The 21,093-nt window shown below is 39.4% G+C and overlaps 1 protein-coding gene across 3 annotated transcripts in view; it reads right to left on the reverse strand.

Moving 5' to 3' along the window:
• Positions 1-21,093, reverse strand: part of GAP43 (growth associated protein 43) — a 457,292-nt gene that overhangs the window by 90,143 nt on the left and 346,056 nt on the right. The window contains exon 1 of one of the 3 annotated variants that reach the window (XM_006210311.4): positions 549-780. The exons of the other annotated variants lie outside the window; for them this stretch is intronic. Within the exon in view, the coding sequence (XP_006210373.1) occupies positions 549-578 (30 nt within the window). The 5' untranslated portion in view covers positions 579-780. Of the gene's footprint in view, positions 1-548; positions 781-21,093 lie in introns of those variants that run through there. 3 annotated transcript variants of the gene reach the window in all.

A 21,093-nucleotide genomic window follows, 5' to 3' on the forward strand; every position in this document is an offset into this window, starting at 1 on the left:
AATAAATAATTAAACCTTCACATGTTTTTTTCCATTAATACCTGCGCCGATTTGAAGCTCATGCATGCAGGAAATAAGGCTTCTTCCGCAGCACATGTGAGAACATCGTACCATAGAACAAGCAATACTCATTACTGAATATTATCCTTTCAACCCCGCTTTTGGCAAATAATATATAAAAAAAGGATTGCCTCCCCATCTTGTAGGTAGAGCCCACATCTTTCCCCCCACACCCCTCTCTATATCCACACCCGCAAAACCAGAGACCTAAAATGCTGAACATTTACTGATAGCCAAAAAAAATCTTTTTTCTAGCCAAAAAGGTGTATTTTTTTCTAACCTCATCTTAATTAGCAGTAGCATTCCAAAACCAGAGCGTGGAAGAAGAGAATAAAAGCTGGGATGCAAGCATCAGTTACCATATGCTAAGGAAACGCGAGCACCATGGCCAGAGCAGAAGCAGTTAAAACATTTTTTTCTGCCTTTACAGGGAAATATTGCACTCTGGTCATTTCAAAACAGCAAGAAGTAAAAATCTTTAGGTCTACCTGTTTGGTTCTTCTCATACAGCACAGCATGGTTGTATCGTCCCTTGCCTTCTTCCTGCCTTCTCTCCTTTCCTCCTCTCTCTTTCTTATTCCCCCCCTCTCCACCTCTTTTCTGCTCGCTTGCTCACTCGCTCTCTCGCGCTAGCGCGCTCTCTCTCTCTCTCCCTCCCTCTCTCTCTCTCCCTCACACACACACCAGGGCAGTTAGCAGCAACTGTAAGGTCCACAGCTATTGCTCGCTGCACATGCTCTCTCCCTCTCTCTCTCCTCTCCCCTCTCTTCACCTTTTTTCTACCCACCACCCCCCAACTCTCTGCCTCTCTCTCTTTTCCTTCCCTGTCTCTAGGTCCCTTTCTCAGAATTGTTCCCTAGCTTTCAATGACTAATCACTTCCCCAGCCCCCACCCCCTTTCGAGACAGTCACCCCCTCCCCATCCCCTGCCAGCCTCATGAATATTTAAACACCTCCAATCTGGACCCAATTACCCACCGACTTTCCCACTGCATTGAGAGAGGGTGGTGGGGTGGGAGCAGAGAAGGATATTCCAGCCATTCTGGAGATTGCAGGGAGTATGTTTTAGAGAAGAGGGGCTTGAGGAATGCTTCTGTTTCTTTATTAACTCTTTTCTCTTTCCAATATCATAAAAGCAAAGAATATCTATTCTGACTGAGGAGTCAGAACTATATAATATGTTATATCTGCTATTTAGATTTTATGCACAGTTAATAATTGTGTGCGTTAATTTCTCTCAAAAAATGAAATAACGTGTGAATGTCATACCCTGTATATACACTGTGCTCAGTATTCAGTTAACCTAAAATAAATACATATATGTAAACTTAGATGTGCACAACGTATCTCATATATGCTCCAATATCCTCGAAAAATCTATGCAGATATATTGCATTTTAAACAGTCTAAGCACTCAAGTTCAGAAATAATGATGTTTAGGAATTAGCATCTGTATCTAAAATCACATGGTAGTTTTTTTGTTTCTTATTGCACATATACCTGTTTGAAAATTTGAGTTTCTTCTAATTTTACTGAAAAAGCTAAGCACATTTGAACAGTCAATCGTGTAATATGAATGGTGCCTGTCGACTAAAATAAAAACGTACAAAGTGAGAGCTCTGAGTTTCAATTTTACCTGGGGACTCACTGAGGACTATAGCCTGGGAGATAGCCTCTCAGATAGATCTGAGGAACTGCTCAGAAGAGGCAAGGTGGAGGTCAACATATATGTGATTTTGGTGAAGGGGTTGCAATCAAGCACACATCTTGGAAAAAATACTGCTCATCATGAGGAACAGATATCTTAGTCAATGGTTTTAGTGCTTTTCTTTTCTTTTTTTTAATTGAAGTATACTGAGTTTTCAATTTTGTGTCAATTTCTGGTGTATAGAATAATGTTTCAGTCATACATACACATACATATATTCATTTTCATATTCCTTTTCATTACAGGTTACTACAAGATATTGAATATAGTTCTCTGTGCTATACAGTATAAACTTGTTGTTTATCTATCTTATATGTAGTAGTTAGTATCTGTAAATCTCAAACTCCCAATTTATTCCTTCCAACCCCTTTTCTCTCCTGGTAACCACAAGTTTGTTTTCTATGTCTGTGAGTCTGTTTCTGTTTTGTAGTGCTTTTATAAGTATAGGAAGATGCAAAAATCTATGTTCTTAAAAATTTTCCCCTGAAAATATCTATCTGAAGGCCTGTTCTGCCACTTTTCCCAGAGGACAGAGTGTCTCCTTCCTAGTCTCCACCCGACCCCTTTCAGGGTGTGTTGAAGATCAGCAACTGCACTGGCTAATGACGTAATCCTTATAGAGCCAGGTGGCGAGGGACATTCTTTAGCTGGCATGCCCAAAATGATATTTTACAGTTTGGGCAAGAAGAATAAAAGTAAACTCATCTGTTATCAGAAGAAAAAATTTATCATGAAGCTTTACTTCTTCAATTCTGTCTGTGGTTCTTCATAATTTGGATGGAGGAAAATATGACTTAAAAAGAGTATTTTTTTTCCATATTCAGTGCTGTGTGATCTTGGGGATGTTCGTAAACCTCTCCGTACCTAGTTTTCTAAGCTGTAAAATAGAGATAACAATATCAACCTTGCCAACATGTTGTGAGGACTGAACAATATAATGTATGCAAAGTACAATGAAGTCATTCTCCATACATAACGGCTTTACCTTAGATAGCATACTCTTCTGAAATTTTGGCGATATTTTCAGGTAAGTATCTCAAATAACTCTTCAAACCCTTTCTTATCATTCATTGTGATGACAAGCATCCCCAATTAAACAGCTCATGGTCTTTCTAGCCCCCCCTTGATATGAGCCCAGTTAATACATGTCAACCAGTCAGCTTATTATCATACGTATTATCAGGATCACTGAGCTGAATAGGTACTCAGTACATTTTGACAAAATCCCAGGTACACTCACCTCAGAGTACACTATCTCAGAGAGATACTCAGTAGGTAACAGTTATAAATTATCACAGCGGTCTTCCTAAGCATGACCTGCTTCAGAGCCAGTCTTACTTGGTCTTTTATTCCTCTCAGTTTGCTTCTTAGTTTTCATACTTAAAGATTAAAAAAAAAATTAGGTTCTGAGTTTAATTTTTTTTTAATGTTACAATGAGCTCAGTCAGAGCCAAGCTTTCAAAAACAGCCATCTATGTGTGTCAGTGATAGAAGAGGGCAAAGAATGGGTAAGAAACAACCTTGTCAGAGCCGTTCCTGTTGTGGATTAGGATTGCCCTACCTGCCTGAGGGGGCTGGAAAGAAAGGGAGGAGGTGGGGGAGGTGGTATTGGGGAAAAGGGAGGAAAAACAGATTCATACGTAAGATTATTTTGTCAACTATGTGGTCCAACTTAAGGAACACAGTTGGCTGTGGAAAGAGGCCAAGTCCTTTCCCTTTCAATGTACTCCCCTTAGCCCTCCCATTTATATCTTCTACACCCTTTTATTTATCAGAGGGAAACTTGAAAACAACGTGGCATAATTAAATCAGAGTCTAGAGCTCCAAACCAGGCGTAGGCCTGGATGAACCCTGTGACTTAACATGTTAAACCACCCATGTTAGCATCCATTTCCTCAGCAGTTTACATACATTATTTCACCCAATACTCAAAATGAGGTAGGTGCAATCAGTAATCCCATTTTGAGGGGGATACTAACGTTAAGAAAATTAAATACCTAGACTAGGATACAGAGCTAAGAGGAGGTAAAGCCACAACTCTGAAACCCTGTTAACCACTAAAGTACACTCCGTGGGCTTCTATACCTCATCACTTCTGGAGATTAGACTCCGTAGTGTAAGTTTTGTGTTGAAATGAAAGCCACGATCTGAAAGGTCCACCTATTAGGCCCAGCCTTTACCTCAAGAGCCTTGAAGAACACGCTGATACTCTAATCCAATAGAGAGCCCTCTGTATGTATCTGACCAAACATCACCTACTTCAACCAGCTTCAGGTGCCTCAGCGTTTAGAGTCCTCACCACTTTTTTTTTTTTTTTTTTTTTTTTTTTTTTTAGTGGAGGTACTAGGGATTGAACCCAGGACCTTGAGCATGCTAAGCACTCATTCTACCACTGAGCTATACCCTCCCCCTAGTTCTCACCATTTTGGATGTCTCCCTCTGGACATACTGCAGTCTGTCAATGAGCCTTTAAAAACTACTTCCCAGAAGGGAGCTCAAGATTCCAAATTTAATTTAAATAACATGAAATAAATTCCAATGCATGATTTTTCCTCTAAGCAATGGAGGTTATAGGAATGCAAAGGAATGAGGAAGAGAAAAGTAGACACTGATGTGATCTTGGCAAAAAAGAAAATACAGTTATAAAATAAAAATAAATAAAATAACCAGTACTGTCCTGATCCCCAGCCAACTCTTCAGTGGATCCACTTATACCTAATCCCAGAAGATGCCTAAATTTAAGTTCTTAAATAATTTTAGTTTAGAAGTTACCTGTTGGTATGTAACAGGTAACTTCCTGACCACAGGTTAGGCAACAACGTCATTCTAGAAGAAGGTGAAGAGAGGTGAAGGCAAGGTCCTAGTTCTAGCCTCAGATCTCTTTGAATTTTATACTAAAATGACCCTGTTTGTTATAATAAACCCAGAAGTTACTAGGCCTTATGAATGGCTCTGTCAGATAGTCTGCTACTTTATGACCGGTACTTGAGAGAAGGGTGTCATTGAATCATGTACAGACTATGTTCACCTTTTCTCTCCCCCCTTGCAGGAGTTTCTTTTCTTTTAACTTTTAGTCTTAGCCTTTTACCTGCTCTATTAGTGTTCAGTGCCACAACAAAATACCACAGACCAGGTGGCTTGAACAACACAAATTTATTTTCTCACAGTTCTAGAGGCTAGAAGACCAAGATCAAGGTGCTGGCAGGGTTGGCTTCCTGTGAGGGCCTTAAGGGGAGGGCCTATTCCAGGCCTCTCTCCTTGGCTTGCAGAGGGCTGCCCTCTCACTGCCTCTTCACAAAGTGGTCCCTCTGTACACGTGCACCCTGGTGTCTCTCTGTATCCAAATTTCCTCTTATTAAAGGACATCAGCCCAGCTGGATTAGAAGCCCCCACCATATGAAACTATTTAACCTTAATTACTTCTTTAGTGGCCCGATCTCCAAATACAGTCACATTCTGAGGTACCTGGGGTTAGGGCTTCCACATGTGGCTTTTGAGGAGACACAATTCAGCCCCTGACATCTGCACTCTCCATCAGTACTTTCTGACTTCACTCACTTATTCAGCATTTCCCATGTTGCAAAAACATCCTGCCCTCAGGGAGATACACACATGTAAAAAGCAAAACAAATGCTATTTGAACAAAATAGAACTCAAAGTCAAATGTGTGTTGTAAGAACTCAGAATAGGAAAGAAATCACTGTGGACTAGGATATGTCTTCCACTTCATAATTAGGATTTGAACAAGTAGAGAGGATGCAACACGTTTTAGAAAAGGGTCATATCAGAAAAGGCAAAATTCATAAATAATCACCACCTGATCGAGGGACTGTCAGTCAATATGCAGAAGAGGGGGATCTGGAAAGGAGAGTAGGAAGAGAGAACCTGAGAAGGGATGGATGGTTATACTCAAACTAAGAAGGATCTTGAGGGTCAGGCAATGACAGTCTATTAGTGTCCTAGGGCTGCCAAAACAGATTTCCACAAACTCAGGGACTGAGAACACTAGAAATGTATTCTCTCACATTTTGTAGGTCTAAACTTCAAGTGTTGGCTGGATTAGTTCCTTCTGGAGGTTCTGAGGGAAAAATCCATTCCATTCCTGCATCCTACTGTCCGGTGGCTGTGAATCAACCTCACCATTTCTCGGTCTGAAGATGCATCACTCCAATCTCTAACTCAATCTTCATCCTGTCTTCCCTTCTTCTTATAAGAACACCTGTTATTAAGTCTAAGGTCCAGCTAAATACAGGAGGATCTCATATTCATTTCCTTAACCTAATCATATCTGCAAAGACCCTTTTTCTAAGTAAGGTCACATTCACAGGTACTGGGGGCTAGAACTTGGATACAGCTTTTTGAGGAGCACAAGTCAACCTACTACAAGGGATCAGACAGAAGCTTTGTGAGTAGGAACATTTTTGAAAATGCCTAAGGCAGTGTTGCAGAGTATGGAATGGAGAGACAGACAGAGCAGGGCTCAGGGAGAGGAGGATGGAAGTGTTCTAATGCCTAGATCAGGAAGGGACTGTGGGAGAGAAAGTGAACTGTCACTTGTTGAGCACCCAGTATGTTCCAGGTATCACAGATTTTATGCTTTACATGGTCTGTCTCATTTACATCATGGAAGAATATCTTGAGGGAAGAGAAAAATGGAAGAACCGAAAGTGGCTTGGAGATTGAACCTGGGCAGCCTGGAGAATGAGAATACAAAGCTCAGATGTGAGGATGTCCTGAAAGGGACCTGGTGTGGTAAGGAATGAGACAGTTCTGAAAATGTTCATTTTATGGAGGCTTTGAAATGTTCAAGTGCAACACAGAATCTGATTGTAAGAAAGAAGACTCTGAAGTTGTCGGAGCCTGCCAAAGTCTTCCAGGCAGACATGCTGCATCTCATTCCAAGGAAAGGCAAGCCTCTGTGATATGATGTCACCATATTCATTAGGTTGAGAGCTTTTCAGTACAGCCTCATTGCCAGAATTCATCTTGCTTCCCACAGGCAGACAGGAGTCTGAAGCCAAGACCTGGATCATTTTTAGGACCCTCTAAATCTCCATCCATCTTTCCAGACTTGCCTCAGATCCTCTCAAGAGTTTCTCCTTCCAGCAAACTCTGGAGGCCATTTGAATCACTGAGTAGTCAATATCCCAGAACAAGGATATCTCAGGGAGGGAACCATGTGCTGGTGGCAAAGGAAGAGAAGAAGAAAGGCATGTAGCCCATGAGCAAAGACTCAGTAGCCACGCAGCCACCAAGAAAGTCTGAGATTGCCTGTGTGACCAAATCTAACTCAGTGGTTTACTCAGAGTATCAAGTGGCTGATGTGAAAAATTCCATCATATTACACAAACTTCCACCGCTAACATACATACCATCAGAGATTGAAATCAGAACATTTCATCTAGTTTGATCATTAAAGGAACCACAGAATTTTCCACGTATCTTTTTTATGTTCCCCTCAAAGTACTGGAGTAGTTCATTTACCAGCCAGTCTTCTCCCTGAAACGCACATTTCTGGATGGAAAGCACTATTTCTTAGTTTTTTGTTTTTTGGAGTTTCTTTTAGTTTATTTCTGGTGTTTCCAGCAGAGGTATATATGGGTTTTTATGAGACCTAAAACTTACATGATTTGGGGGGGCCTCTAAGTATGAAAGTGAATATTTATTTGGAATAAGAAATCACAAATTATATATTTCAAAAATTGATATATACTACACATATCATAACATTCAAAAAATAAATGTAATATTTTGAAACCACTAACACATCTCTATAATTCTTTTTTTGACTACGTGTTCTTTGATCATCTCTTTGTACGACAGTGACTTTGTATATAATATTCTAAAGGAGACTGGAAAGGATAATCTCGTCTAACACAGTTCATTGGAATTCTTTTTATGATTGATAGTCGGAGGATTAAAACATGAGACTCCAAATACAGATGTATTTCCAGTGCAGGGCACTAGCAGTAATACAAAAACAGAATCTCTGAAAAATTCTATTTCAAATAATTGAAATAATTGGAAAGACAAGACATCGGTATTATATATTTATAATTGAATTATGGCCCATTATTAAATTTATTCCTGACAGAAAAGAACTTCAGTTTTGGTTAGGCTTTGGAAAGAACCGAATCTCCCACTTAAAAATGGACATAGCGGATGCCTGGAGGCATTTCCCACAGACTAGCTTCTGGCTTCATTCATTTCCAGCTGTGTTTCTCATCTTTACCACATGACTCAGGTGCACGTGATGTAGGCCAGGTGCTGTTTGTATTGTAATTCAGCTTCTGGTCCTGCCCTTCAGGGTGCCATATCCTGTGAGTCAGCACCTGGTATCCCTTGTAGCCATGGATGGCTAGCATCAACTTAACTCTACATGGAAGTCCCTAGGAGCAACATAAATATATCCCATTAAACCCAATATAAATGTAGCACTAACACAACCTCATCTTGCTTGGTTCCCAAAATTGCCCACTGCCCTGTCACACAACCTGATATGAGGAGTGCTGCAGAGGGGAAGTTTGAGTGGAAAGAGGTAGGAGTCTTAATGGGTTGCTATTAAAATACCTTACTATCTCAAACTTTATACAGAGGCACAAACATGTGGCCCAGGGCCCATGCAAGTGAGGAGCCCTGGAGCTTAATCTGAATTAGCATCTCAGTAAATTTGCTTCTGGTTTCCAGTCTTTAGTTCAGAGCCATTGAGTCCTGAATGCATAATTGTACCAGAAGAGTACTGGGGTGGGAGAGAGGAAGGGAAAAAAGGAGGGAGGAAGGAGGTTTGAAGAAAACTTCAAACATCAATTTTCAGGATCCCCAACTATTTCAACCTGCAATTGTTATTTTGTTCTACACAGACATGGCTATGTTTCTCATCATTTCCACTCCTGTGGATCCTGAATTTGTCCCATCCTGAACTTCCTACTGGAATGCTCACGGTATGGAGAAATGATAAAATGCAGCTTTCTGATGAACTCCAAACATGAAGTTTCCCATCTGGGTTCCATTAAATGTTAACTGTCATCACCTGGGGAATCAGGGCTCTGTCCTTCCCCAAAGACGATATCCCAAAACTAATCGCGGTTTATTTTCTCCCCTGTCTTATGATACCTCTTTTACTATGATGCTTTATGACACCTCCTTCTAAAACGCACCATCTTATATAGACTGAGGCAGCGTTGGGAGGTTTCATGTACTATTCAATTTTTAGTTGGATAGTAAAAGCTGTTTCAGATATATACCTTCAAATTACTAAATTTGCTCATCTTGGCTTGAAGCATTGATAGGTTTAACTGAAACATTATCAATTTCAACTCTCATTCAAACCAAGCAGCTCATCCTATAATTCAATCTTTTGGGTTGTTTTCTCCCCTTTCCTTTTCTTCACTCCATTATGATTCCATCAAATTTAGAACTGAGATTTTTTGCTTAACAAACTTGGTCCTTTTCTATCTGAAATCCAAGTCTACTCTTCTTTACATTAAACTTTTTCACAATGAAGCTATCAAAGCACACCTACAGTGTCTAATGCACTCCATACACAGAATTTTCTTGAACAGACTTCCCCCTTCTCTGTCCTTAAGGTTCTGAAATGTATGTTCCCAATAATCCTCATCTGATCATCCTTTAAGTTCCTCCCAGTACCTATAAAATTTTCCCAAACTCCTCTGTAGACTACTTGGTTTTCTCCTTCCGATTTCTCTGTCTCTTTCTTCTTTCGGGACTTCAAAATCCCAAATTTCTCTACAACTCAACGAAATAATTCCATCATTCAGGCTTTTCAAGATTTTTCATTGACTGAAATACCACTCTCTGAATTTCCCAGACAAAATTAGCAAGTAATTCTCCCAAGCTATCTTCAAGTGCACTACACTTCAGGCCACACCACATTCTCCCTAATCCACATATAAATGTTAAATACTAGAGGGTGAGATTATATTTATATTATTTTACATATTTTAATCCAATTCTTTAGATTACACAGCATTGAAAGATAGAATTATTGAAATTGGAGCCCGAGAATGTTATCTCGTTTGTCTCCCTGACACTAACTAATGATCTCAAAGTTTTGTTTGCTTTTGTTAAACTGGGGGCAATCTCTCATTAATGTTTTACATCCTCATTCCTAATGTCTGATATATTGGGAGTCTCTCTTTCCCTCATATTAGCAAATTGTCATCTTCTGGGCCTTCATCAGAGTAGATGTATTTAATGGGCTGTTGGACAATAAGGCTATGTGCATCCTCTTAATAAGTCTTCAAGTAATCAGCTTCACAGATGTCAGGCCCTGCATGACTTCAATCATTTGTATTGTCTGTCCCTGAACTTCAAAGATCCTGGGAGTTTGGATGACACCTTTAATGTCATCTGGCCCAAACTCTCCATTTGATGTTTCCAAATGTTAAAACACTCTGTGCTTGAAGGAAAGCATGTTACTTCCAAAGCTTCTCATTTTCAACTTTTGACAACTGTTGGGATAGTCTTTCCTCTAGAAACTCATATCTGTCTCCCTCTAAGGCCCACCTGGTAGTCCTGTTTGCAGTCCCTGGGGCTACCACAAATATCTTTTTCACAGATTATTTCAGCAAGTATTTAAACACAATTCATCCATCCTCTCTGAGTCTTCTGCACACTAAACATCTCTCAAGCTGTTTTTCACTTAATGAGATTTTGAGTCCTTTCATTCTGGTTAGACTTCTATCTCCTCAAAACACTACAATTTGTTTATATCCCTTAAAATGTAACATCTCTAACTAATAATTATACTTTTAGATGTTAAGTATCAATTAAAACATAAAAGAACTGTAAGAGCTGTGTGTGTGTGTGTGTGTGTGTGTGTGTGTGTGTGTGTGTGTCCCACCACACCAATGAATTGTGAGCCTATTCAGTGGTGTGCTGGTGTATGTTTAACAACTGGTTCTCCAGGGGCTGGGGATGGGGGAAACATTATTTGTACCATTTGCCGATTTCCTTGGTGTAAATATTCCTACCATGGCCTTTTCCAAACTGCAGTGTGGCATCAGTGTGCAGAGCTGGGGAGAGTCGCACAGCAAAACAACACTCTGTATTGTATTTTCACCGTATAGATAAAATAAACATAAATAATCTCAAGTGCACTGATAAAACATTTTAAAAATTAGGAAGTGATATGTTTTGAGTATTTGTTTTTCATATAATTGGTTTAATTTTTAGTTTATAAGTAGTTTAATTTTTAATAATGCTGTGTTTAACTACTGGCTTGCAAAATTCCTGGAAATTAAACGATCTGTTTGCAAAAGCTCATATGGCACCTGGCATACCACTTATTTACTCCAACTAAAATTTTGAAACATTTATGTACGATTCTGCTAAACTAAACCCAGTACCCTTCACACCTTTTTGAAGGCTGTGTCTAGAAGTTGTCTAGTTCTGTTGTTAACTTTGGTTTTATTTTTCATCTGGGTAAAATATTGTATACGAATGTAGTCTTGTTTATTTTCGTCTTGTTAGGCTTAACCAATCATTTCACCCTGTCAATAAGTTTTTAGATCCTAATTCTGTCACCCCACATTTCTGTCATCTTTATCCCTTCTGGCTTCATGTCATCTACACATCTGATGAGCAAGCCTTATATATCTTTATCTGAGGCACTGAATTTAAAAAAAATGCCTGACAGGAGAGGGCCAAGGACAGAATCCTTGGGCATGCAAATAGAATTCTCCCTCCACACAAGCATGAAACTATTAATCAGCATTGATTCAGCGAGGTAGTTTTCTACTGAACTGCCTTTGCATTTAGTCCAGATTTTTCCACCATGTCTATAAGACTTTCAAGACATTATTTATGAAGTGTATGACTTAAGTCCAGAAACCCTCACCTTCTTCCTTCCCATGTCAGAGAAAAAGATGACACTCCTCTTAAGCAAAGCTGATCACTTTCTCCAGGATCCATCAGCTATGCCACCTTTCTTTTGTCTTTCAATCTCCATCTACCCCACTAGCATATAAACAGTGCCATTTCTCCACCCTGCTCTTTTTTTTCCATTTGGAAGATTGCCTATTTCATTTTTTCCACTTTATTTCTGCTTACTGTTCCATCTCTTCTCTTTATTTTCAGCATGACCAACACCGTGTCTTTGCTCTCATTTAGCAAGTAGATGCATTTAGCAAGTAGGTGCATAGGAACTCCACCCATCTGCTGTTTTGCCACCTTCAGACTTATATGCGCCCGAACCTGGCAAAGTAGAGATGAAAGTTTCCCCTGATTATTTGGAATGCCATCTCAAAATTCCTCAGAGAACTTAGTCCTCCTCTTCCTTCTCTTGTATCATCATCTTCCTCTCAACGGAATCATTAGCTTCATCTTTTAAGAGACTCTAGCTTCTTCCACCTCTTCATAAAGAAAATAATCTCCTTTAACCCTAGCTCTGCATCTTACTGTCCCTCTGCCCACCATCTTCACTTCTTCATCTCCTCTTCAAAGTCTCAGCTCTTGGCAATTTGCCTGTTGTGTTCACCAATCCATTGGCTTTAATTAGGTCACCAGGAAACTCATAGTTGTCCTCTCTCTCTCTCTGTCTTTCTCTGTCTCTGCCTCTCTGCCTCTGCCTCTGTCTGTCTCTCTCTCTCACACACACACATACACACCTTTTCATTTCTTACCTTATAAGGCTTCTCTGAAGCTTCAAGACTAACCACTTCTGTTTAGTTTTTTCTTTAATTTCCTTTTATCTTTGTTTCAACGACACTTCGCTCACCTAGTTTTCCTTCTCCATCTCTAAGTGCCTTCTCTTTCTTCTTGTCAGATTTCCCTTCCTCAGTCACCACTTGTCTGGGCATCCTCAGCACAGCCCACGGTGTGGCTTCCACCACCACCACATCTTGCTGTCTGACTTCCAGTTCTGTATTTGCAGCTGAGAACTTGTCGGAACTATGCTTCAAGTGCAGAACTCCATATGCATGATTCACTCTCCCAAAATGAACATCTTATCTTTCCCCCTACATCCTCTCACCAAAATATGCACCTCCTCCTGTAATCCCTATTCTGGTTTGTAGGACTCGCCACTCACTCACTTGTTTAGGCAAAAAAAAAAATGTGCTGGAAAACTTTCTCTTCCTCTTCACCCACATTCAGTATGTCATGAAACCCGCTAGATGTCAATACTTTAGGTTCTCATTTCTTTTGAATTTTTTGTGATAGGTTTTTAATTACTCCCCCTGTCTGCAGTCTCCCTTCTTGAATCTATATTCTACACACAGCCAGAGTCATCTTTCCAAAACAACCTTACCAGATCATGAAACCCCTCTATTTACTATCCCACAGTAACTCCCAGTTAACTGCAGGAAGAAGTCCAAATTCCTCACCATCACACAGCCGACCTACCCACCTCTCCAATGACACCCCTAAACACCTAATTTACTGCATTTTCCAAAGAGGTTATGCCTTAATTATCTCCATACCTTTACACCTGACTTCAATTCACAGAATAACTTTCCCATTTTTTAGTGAAATAATTCTCACTCTTCCAAGTAACAGCTCTTCTGTGAAACATGACCACTCTCCTCATGCCACCATTTTTTCAATGTTACTATTCTTTCTTGTCCAGGCCCTTGTCAAGCACTTACCACACATTAGTGACAGTATTTATTTACCCGCCTGTTTTCATCATTATACAGAAACTAAGAAACCAACAAATTTCTTCAAGAAAGGAGTTGAATTTTATCTCTCTTTGTATCTCCACTTCTTAGCACACGGCCCAGCACATTCTAGGTAACTCACTATATTTTCACAGAATGAGTAACTTTTCCTTATTTAGTATTTTATACCTCAAACAAAGAAAGTAATGTGGAAACTAGCATGAATTATTCTTGGTGAATTAATGCTGGCTTTTTGGGATCAGTACTTTTACATCTATATTCTCCAGCCAGATTTTCAACACTCAACTTTAGATAAATACACCAATACTAAACATATTAGTTCATGGGATAAAAATTTTTTCTCCTTATTTTAGTCTTTGAAAACAGAAATAATTTTTTTCCAAATCCAACTCTTCTGTCCCAGAAAGAATACTACAGACACAACTTTGTCATTCACATAGGAATTATCACTGTTGGGTAAAAGTTTTTGGAGTATATGTATGTGTATAATACAAAACCAAGGAGAAAACGGGTGTAATCAAGAAGATTTTAGACCTATAAGTAACTAACTAAACTCAACTAATCATGACTTAAAAATAAGAGGTGAGCTGTATTCTATAACAAGAGGTGACTGTTTCATTCATTCATTTCATGGGTGGAACCATGAGGAACCTCGGCCCACTCTTCTTCTCTGCCATCTTTACCTGTTTTTCCCCACAAGTCCACGTATGGCTTTGGTGTTAAAATGGCTGCTGCAGCCTCAGATATTACAGATACTTTCCAGGCAGGTATGAGGAAGAAGGGGCACTGCTGACATCTGTCCCTTTCATTAGAAAATAACATCTCTCCCAGAATCCTCACTGCAGATTTGCCCTATGACTCACTGGCCAGAACTGAGTTGAATGATTCTACCAGGGAGATTAGAAAAGTAAGTATCTTGCTTTTCTTTTAGCTTCCATAGTGGGACAAAAGTAAGGAAAAAGGGGAAATTACGTCCTGTCTACTTTAGTGGGTGAAATTAGTAGTGACTGCTCAATGTTTTCCAGTCTGTATTGGTTTTTATATTACATTACTCCAGTGCTTTCTTTTTTTTTTGGATAGTGTGTATATATATATATATATACACACACACACATATATAATATTTTTATTGAAGTATAGTTGATTTACAATGTTGTGTTAGTTTCAGGTGTATAGCAAAGTGATTCATATATATATGTACATACATACATATACATATGTGTGTGTATGTGTATGCATATATATACATATACATATACATATACATATACATATACACACACACACATAGTCTTTTTTAGATTCTTTCCATTTGCTTTCTTAATTTAAAAAATTTACCAAACTTGTGTCTGGATAGTTTGAACAATGTTTATGCTGCCTTTCCCACATGCACAGCATCTGTTCTGAATAAATTTTCTTCCTTGATACATTTGATGGAATTTTTGTAGGCAAAAATCTAACCTTTCTACTCATCTTTCTAACCTCTTTAGGCCCATTTACATTATTTTTTCTATACCAGGGCTAATAAATAACACAAAATGTAATATAATTTTTGATTTTTCACTAGCATTCTGATTAGTTCCTTTCCTAGATTGTGGGTATAATACTAAACAAATCAGAATGTATGATATTGACTTTTGAGTCATCCTAACAGAAATGTTTCACACCAACTGTATACACACTCATTTTATAATTTCTTCACACCTCTAAACCAAGTCTTAAACCTTTTCCTATAGTTAAAGACCAGATCTAAAAGGAGCTTCCAGCATCATATGCCCCAACACCTTTCATTGTACAGGTCAGACAACCAAGACCAAGAAGGTCAAAATGCCCACTGTTTAAGACATTGCTGGAAGCTCTAGTTTCCCGGTCCCCAGTTTGATGTTTCCTTCACTAGGTTGAGGTGTGAGTGGGTTTTGCCTGAGAAACATATTAGATATTAGAAGTGCTGGGCCAGTGGAGTAGGCGCCAAGGAGATGGACTATAGAGTTAGCACCAGGAAGGGCAAGGACAAAGACCAGCTGGAAATTGTGAAGCAAGCTCAGGCATAATTCAAGCAATCTTGGGCACAAAGTCCAATCTGGGAGGACAGGCCACAGCAGTGGGTGAGCCCTTGGGAGCTAGGCAGGTGGCAGTCATGATTCTGGGAGATGTGCCCATATGTTGTAGAATCCCCGCCAGAAGGCTGTGTTTGGGCAAGGCTCCAGTTCCTGGAGTGGAGAGCTGACAGGTGCCAGGTGGGGTCCAGGCCCCAAACAGATGTACAACAGTTCAGAGTAGGGCTATGGTCGTAGGGAGGGGATGAGTGTCTCTGGATGACTGGTTGCAAACCAAGGAGGACGAAGTTAAGCAGAAATAAGATAACATGGCCAGGTCCAGTATCAAGGGGTAGTACTTTAACATAGGCTATACATTTAAGCCAGGCATCCAAGGCTCAATCTGGAATTCCAGCACTCATAACTGAGAGGCAGCAAAGCATACTTATAAAGCATAAAGAAAACCCAAGAGCCACAGCTGATGTTTAGGCCTCAGGTCTAGAGGTCAGGATTTAATTCGATGTCTCACTGGCCTCAGTCAGCAGTGGCTCAGGATGGGAGCCAGGACCAAGCCTGTAGGTTTGTAGCACTAATGAATGTAGTCAGGAGATCAGGGCACCACACCCTGAAGTTACTAGAATCCAATTCACACTTAATGTTTGACCTAAAATTATATTGAGATGGGGGATGGAAGAAGGCATGTCAGGATCTACAAACCTGAATTTAATAAATTTCATAGGAAAAGTTTATCTTGTACTTTTTTTAAAAAGCATCTCAGTAGTAGGTGGTGTTCATGAATTCATTATCTACAATATGTTTACAGATTTGTATGTCTTAATATAGTTACGTTGTTGGTTTGTGTTAATTTTAGATCCCCTTTAGCAGCTCCTTAGTTCTCTGAGACTTAAAAAAAATACAGCGACAGCATGGAAACAGCTCTAAGGACAGTACATGGATTATAGGAATATATCAATTGAAGATGGAAAGAATGCATGGTGGTCGGGTTTCTGCACAGTCAATACCACTGGGTCATTAAGGTGACCAAGATCACCAGACCATGAACACTTGGTCCAATCATTTCATCCATCTTAATGACCAAATCCAACCAACTGCTCAATGATACAATCAATTGCTGAGTAACTATCCATTACGATGGCTGAAAACAAAATAAAACAAATTGGCAGTGTTTGGTCAGTTCAGTAAAGCTACACAGACAAGACTGCCAAGCGTTGGCTGCCTCCTAGTTTTTATGCCTTCTGTGGCTCAGATGCATTTCTTTCATTCTGATTACTTAGGAACAGTCATCTCCCCAAGTGTTTATCTTCAGCTTGCTTTTTGCCATTAGTTTCTGTCTACTTTTACTTTCTTCAATTTATCTTGCTAGTGACAGATTTTTAAAGCAACTGGTACTTAACTTTTTTAGTTATCATTCTTTTTGACATCCTTACCTATTTATTATGTCATATTAGAAAACCTATTTTTTTCTGTGCTTTAGTTTTTTCTGCTACATTTATATGAGCCTTCCAATTGGCCTTACTTTTCTTTAAAAGCATTAAACAGAATACTGGTATAAATTATATTTTACATAGAAGCAGAAGTAAAATAGTTCCACATGTATTTTTTTTAACATTTATGTAGGTAGATAAATAACATACATATGTTTCTACCTATGCATTTTGGGATTAGCCAAAATCCACATCCAAATATTTAGACCGTCTATTCTAGATCTATTATGTTCATATATTTCAAAAGGGTTGGTTGATTTTTTTTCCCCCACTGGAATTCTGTTTTACTGTATATCCAGCTTTAATTTTCATATATTTCTATAATGGTCAGATTTTACAAGTTTTACCATTGCATTGTGCTCCTTAGCTTTTCTAGGCAGGTCTATATAACACTTCATTAAACAGTTAAATATTTGGTAATCTACTAGCTGTTTTGTGTGCATTTCTTTACTTGAATGAAAATATCAGGATTGTCTGAATGCTTTGGTACATGTAGGCACAAAAATAATTTTATAAAACTTATTTCCTGAAAAAACTTTTAAATAAAGAGAAAGCTTTATATTAAAGCTTTCAAGGAAAGGGCAAGGATCAGAATTACCTCTGTTTTCCAGGAATTAGCTTTACAACAATCTGATAATTGGCTTTCAGTGTTGAGCTGTTGGTGTGTGTTCACGTGTATGTTGTTTGTGTACATGAGTGTGGACGCATGTAACTTTTTATAGATCGTTCTCATAGTTAAATGGTAGTGGTGGGGGACTCACTGCTATAACATACAGTGTGCATGTACCTCAAGCTCTGCTATAGAAACAGATGGTATTTGAGGTCAGGTGAGGTCAGATCTAACCAACTGGAGCAGGAAACTGATTATAAGGATTAATGGTGGGCAGGTGAGGGTGTGATAGGTGTCAGGGTAGGCAGCTGCTATTGGGGGTACTTGAAGTCAGAGAGAAAAAGTTTCAGTCTAGGCACTCAGGCAGGTGGTGAGCTCGGATGTGCGAGTAAGAAGAGCACTTTATACAGAAACTATCCATGGTTTGGGCAGCTCCCCTGAAGTAGATTTAACATACTTGAAGGTCCCGAGAGGCCTTTTATTCTCAAAGTCTCAAACTTCTAAGGTTGCTTCTTCTAGACAGAACGGCAGTTAGCACAGCCCACATAAAGCTTTGTCCCATTTATAGATTTCCTCCTATTCTTATGTAAGCAGATAGGGTAGGGAGTCCCTGGAGAAAGAGAACCAGACATGGCCTTCTTAACAGAAGAGAATTTTGGCCAAAGCTATTTTGTGATCTAAGCATCGCCACAATGCTTGTCCTTGAACAAGTCTCAGTAATTAATGATCTTAAGGGAACAAAGGAATGTAGAAACCAACAATAAATTAAAAAAAAAAGTAACAATAGCAAAGATAATACATCACTTATAAAGACCCCCCAGTTCGGTTTCAATGGTAAAGATCAGCCTGCAGCGCTCAGTCACCAGATCAGCTGGAACCTGAGGGATGAGGATGTTGATCTCTTCTGACCCTCATGAATATGTAAGACAACTTCACCAATTTGGCTGTTTAGGGGAAGATACTGCTTTAGGAAAGATCCCTGGTATTCTCCTTATTTGCTCCAAGTAATAACAAATTCTTCCTTCTCCAGACATTTGGCTTGGTTTTGTGTTTTGGCTCAACACCCATTGAGAGGCAAACCCAGTATTTGGGTAACCCTTAGTCTATATGAACTCAAACAATCATCTCTATAATCTAAAGAACTGTCAATCTCCACATCAGATGGAAATATCATTTTTTTTCTGCCTTGAACTGGGCTATTCAGAGATGTCAAAGATTCTGAAGGATCTGACAAGCTGAGGATGGGGAGATTTTCACTCTTCATAAATAGATGATCTATCTTTCAAGGGACTCCATCTCTCTGAGTAGGCTGATCCAGGTTAAGGGCCTTTATACTTTCTTTCATACAGAATGTTTTCCATCTGCCTTGAAAGAACCTGAACTTTATGGATAATTTGTGGGGGAAATGTCAGCTGGGGTGTATGTGACTTTCATCAGCTGTGCATAGTTAATATGCAGTTTATCTACAGAGTTTAAAAACTAGCTACTACTGCTTCCTCTAACAGGTGTAAGAGTTGAAGGTTTTATGAAGTTCAGACTCATCTCATTATTGCTTGGGAAAACATTTGATAGATTTTGCGTGTATGTTACTTTGTTATGGTTGGCTAGTGGAAGAAAAATGAATGGGGGATATGGTACAATAAGAAGTACGTTTAGTCTTTTCCTGGTATCTGGCACAGAGCTCCTGAAACCCTGGGAATTTCCTGAGTGACAGAAGTGCCTTTTATTATTCAGAAGAAACCCTTTTGGAACACAGTCCAGTTTATGCTAATGAGGTGATTTAGGGTGAGGCTCAGGATGGAGGCTGGTCACCAGAAATACTACACAGGTGATTAGAAGGTGAGATACTCAGCTTCTCTCTTCCCCTGCCCCAAACTCTGGACTGGGGATTGGGTTTTAAAACTCTTGAACAATGGGCTTCAGAGAGCTCTGGGGTTGGTGAACAGATCCTTTAGCTGGGAAGGTGGCGTGCTCAGAGAGGCCATGGAAGCTCTGGGCCCCTGCACCCCATTCCTAGCCCTAAGCATCATTTCCATTTGGTTGTTCTGAGTTTTGTCCTCTATAAAAAACTGGTAAACATAAACAAAGTGTTTTTCTGAGTTTTTGAGCCATTTTAACAAACTTTGAAATGGGAGGAAGGAGTTGTGGGAACTCCCAACTCACAGCTGGTTGGTCAGAAGTACTGATGGGCCAGGATTTGCAACTGGTGTCTGAAGTGGGGGAAGTCTTGTGAGAATGAGCTTTTAACCTGAGAGTGTGGGCTAACTCTGCATAGTTAATGTCAGAATTGAACTGAAATATTGGACACTGAGTTGGTGTCAAATAATTGGAGAACTGGTTGGTGTCAGAAGAGATATCCCAGAGGGGAAGATTAGTTTGAAGGTCATTGCAGAATTCAATCAGTCAATTCAAAGGTTAAAAAAAAGATAAAACAGACCCAGGGTTTTTGTTTTAATGGCACCATAGATCTTTCCATACTAAACTTAACAAAAATCTTTCATCTACCTTATTAGTGGATTAAAAGGAATGTGCAATTTAAGGAAAATTTATGATACATTAGTTTAAGTAGTCTAATGTAACTTTGCCAGCAATTAAATCTAATGTCTGTATCTAACTCCCAACAAGCCTAAATATCAGAAGAATGCATTTGTTCTTTATCATTTACAACATGATAAAAGTAGAGACAGTTTGATCAACACAATAGCTCAAGAGAAAAAAAGAGCAGTTCTCATGTTGTAGCCCAACTCTTCACCCTTCGATCTGCCAACTTTCTGAAGATAGAATTGAATTCCTAAGAAAAGGCAAGGATGTTATCTTGATTAGTTATGATTTATTGATGTTGTAAGTAATAGAAACCTGAAAAATAGTGGCACAAAAAGAGAAGGGGTTCATTTTTCTCACATAACAAAGACTACGCAGGTCCAAGAACGATGTGGCCTTGGCGCTTTTGGGGACCTAGGCTCATTCTGTCTCCCTGCTTCACCATCCCTAGCTCAGAGTTTCAATCTTCATGGTTAGGAGATGATAGTTACGATTATGCAATTCACATCCAAGTTCCAGGCAAAAGAATGAACAAAGTGACAAAAGCAGAAAGCGAAAGAAAGCAAAAGGCAAAAGGAAGTGAAAGCCAACTGTCCGTCATTTTAAAATGCTTTCCATTAAGTCCTTACCAGTGACTTCTGCTTACATCTCATTGGCCAGAACTCAGTCATGTGAGGGTACAGATTGTATTCCCCCAAACTCACATACTAAAAACCTAATTCCAATGTGATTAGGAGGTGGAGTCTTTGGGAGGTGATTAGTCATCGTGGTGGAGTCCGCATAAACAGAATTAGTGTCATTATGAAAGAGGCATGAGAAAGTTCCTTTGTCCTTCCACCATGTGTGGTTACGGCTGGAAGGCACCGTCTATGAACCAGAAAAACAGGGTCTCACCATACACCCAATCTGCTGGTGCCTTGATCTTGGGGCTCCCAACCTCTAGACCATGAGAAATAAATTTTTGTTGTTTATAAGCCACACAGTTAATGGTATT

This window comes from Vicugna pacos, chromosome 1 (assembly GCF_048564905.1).
Source record: "Vicugna pacos chromosome 1, VicPac4, whole genome shotgun sequence".
NCBI lineage: Eukaryota > Metazoa > Chordata > Mammalia > Artiodactyla > Camelidae > Vicugna > Vicugna pacos.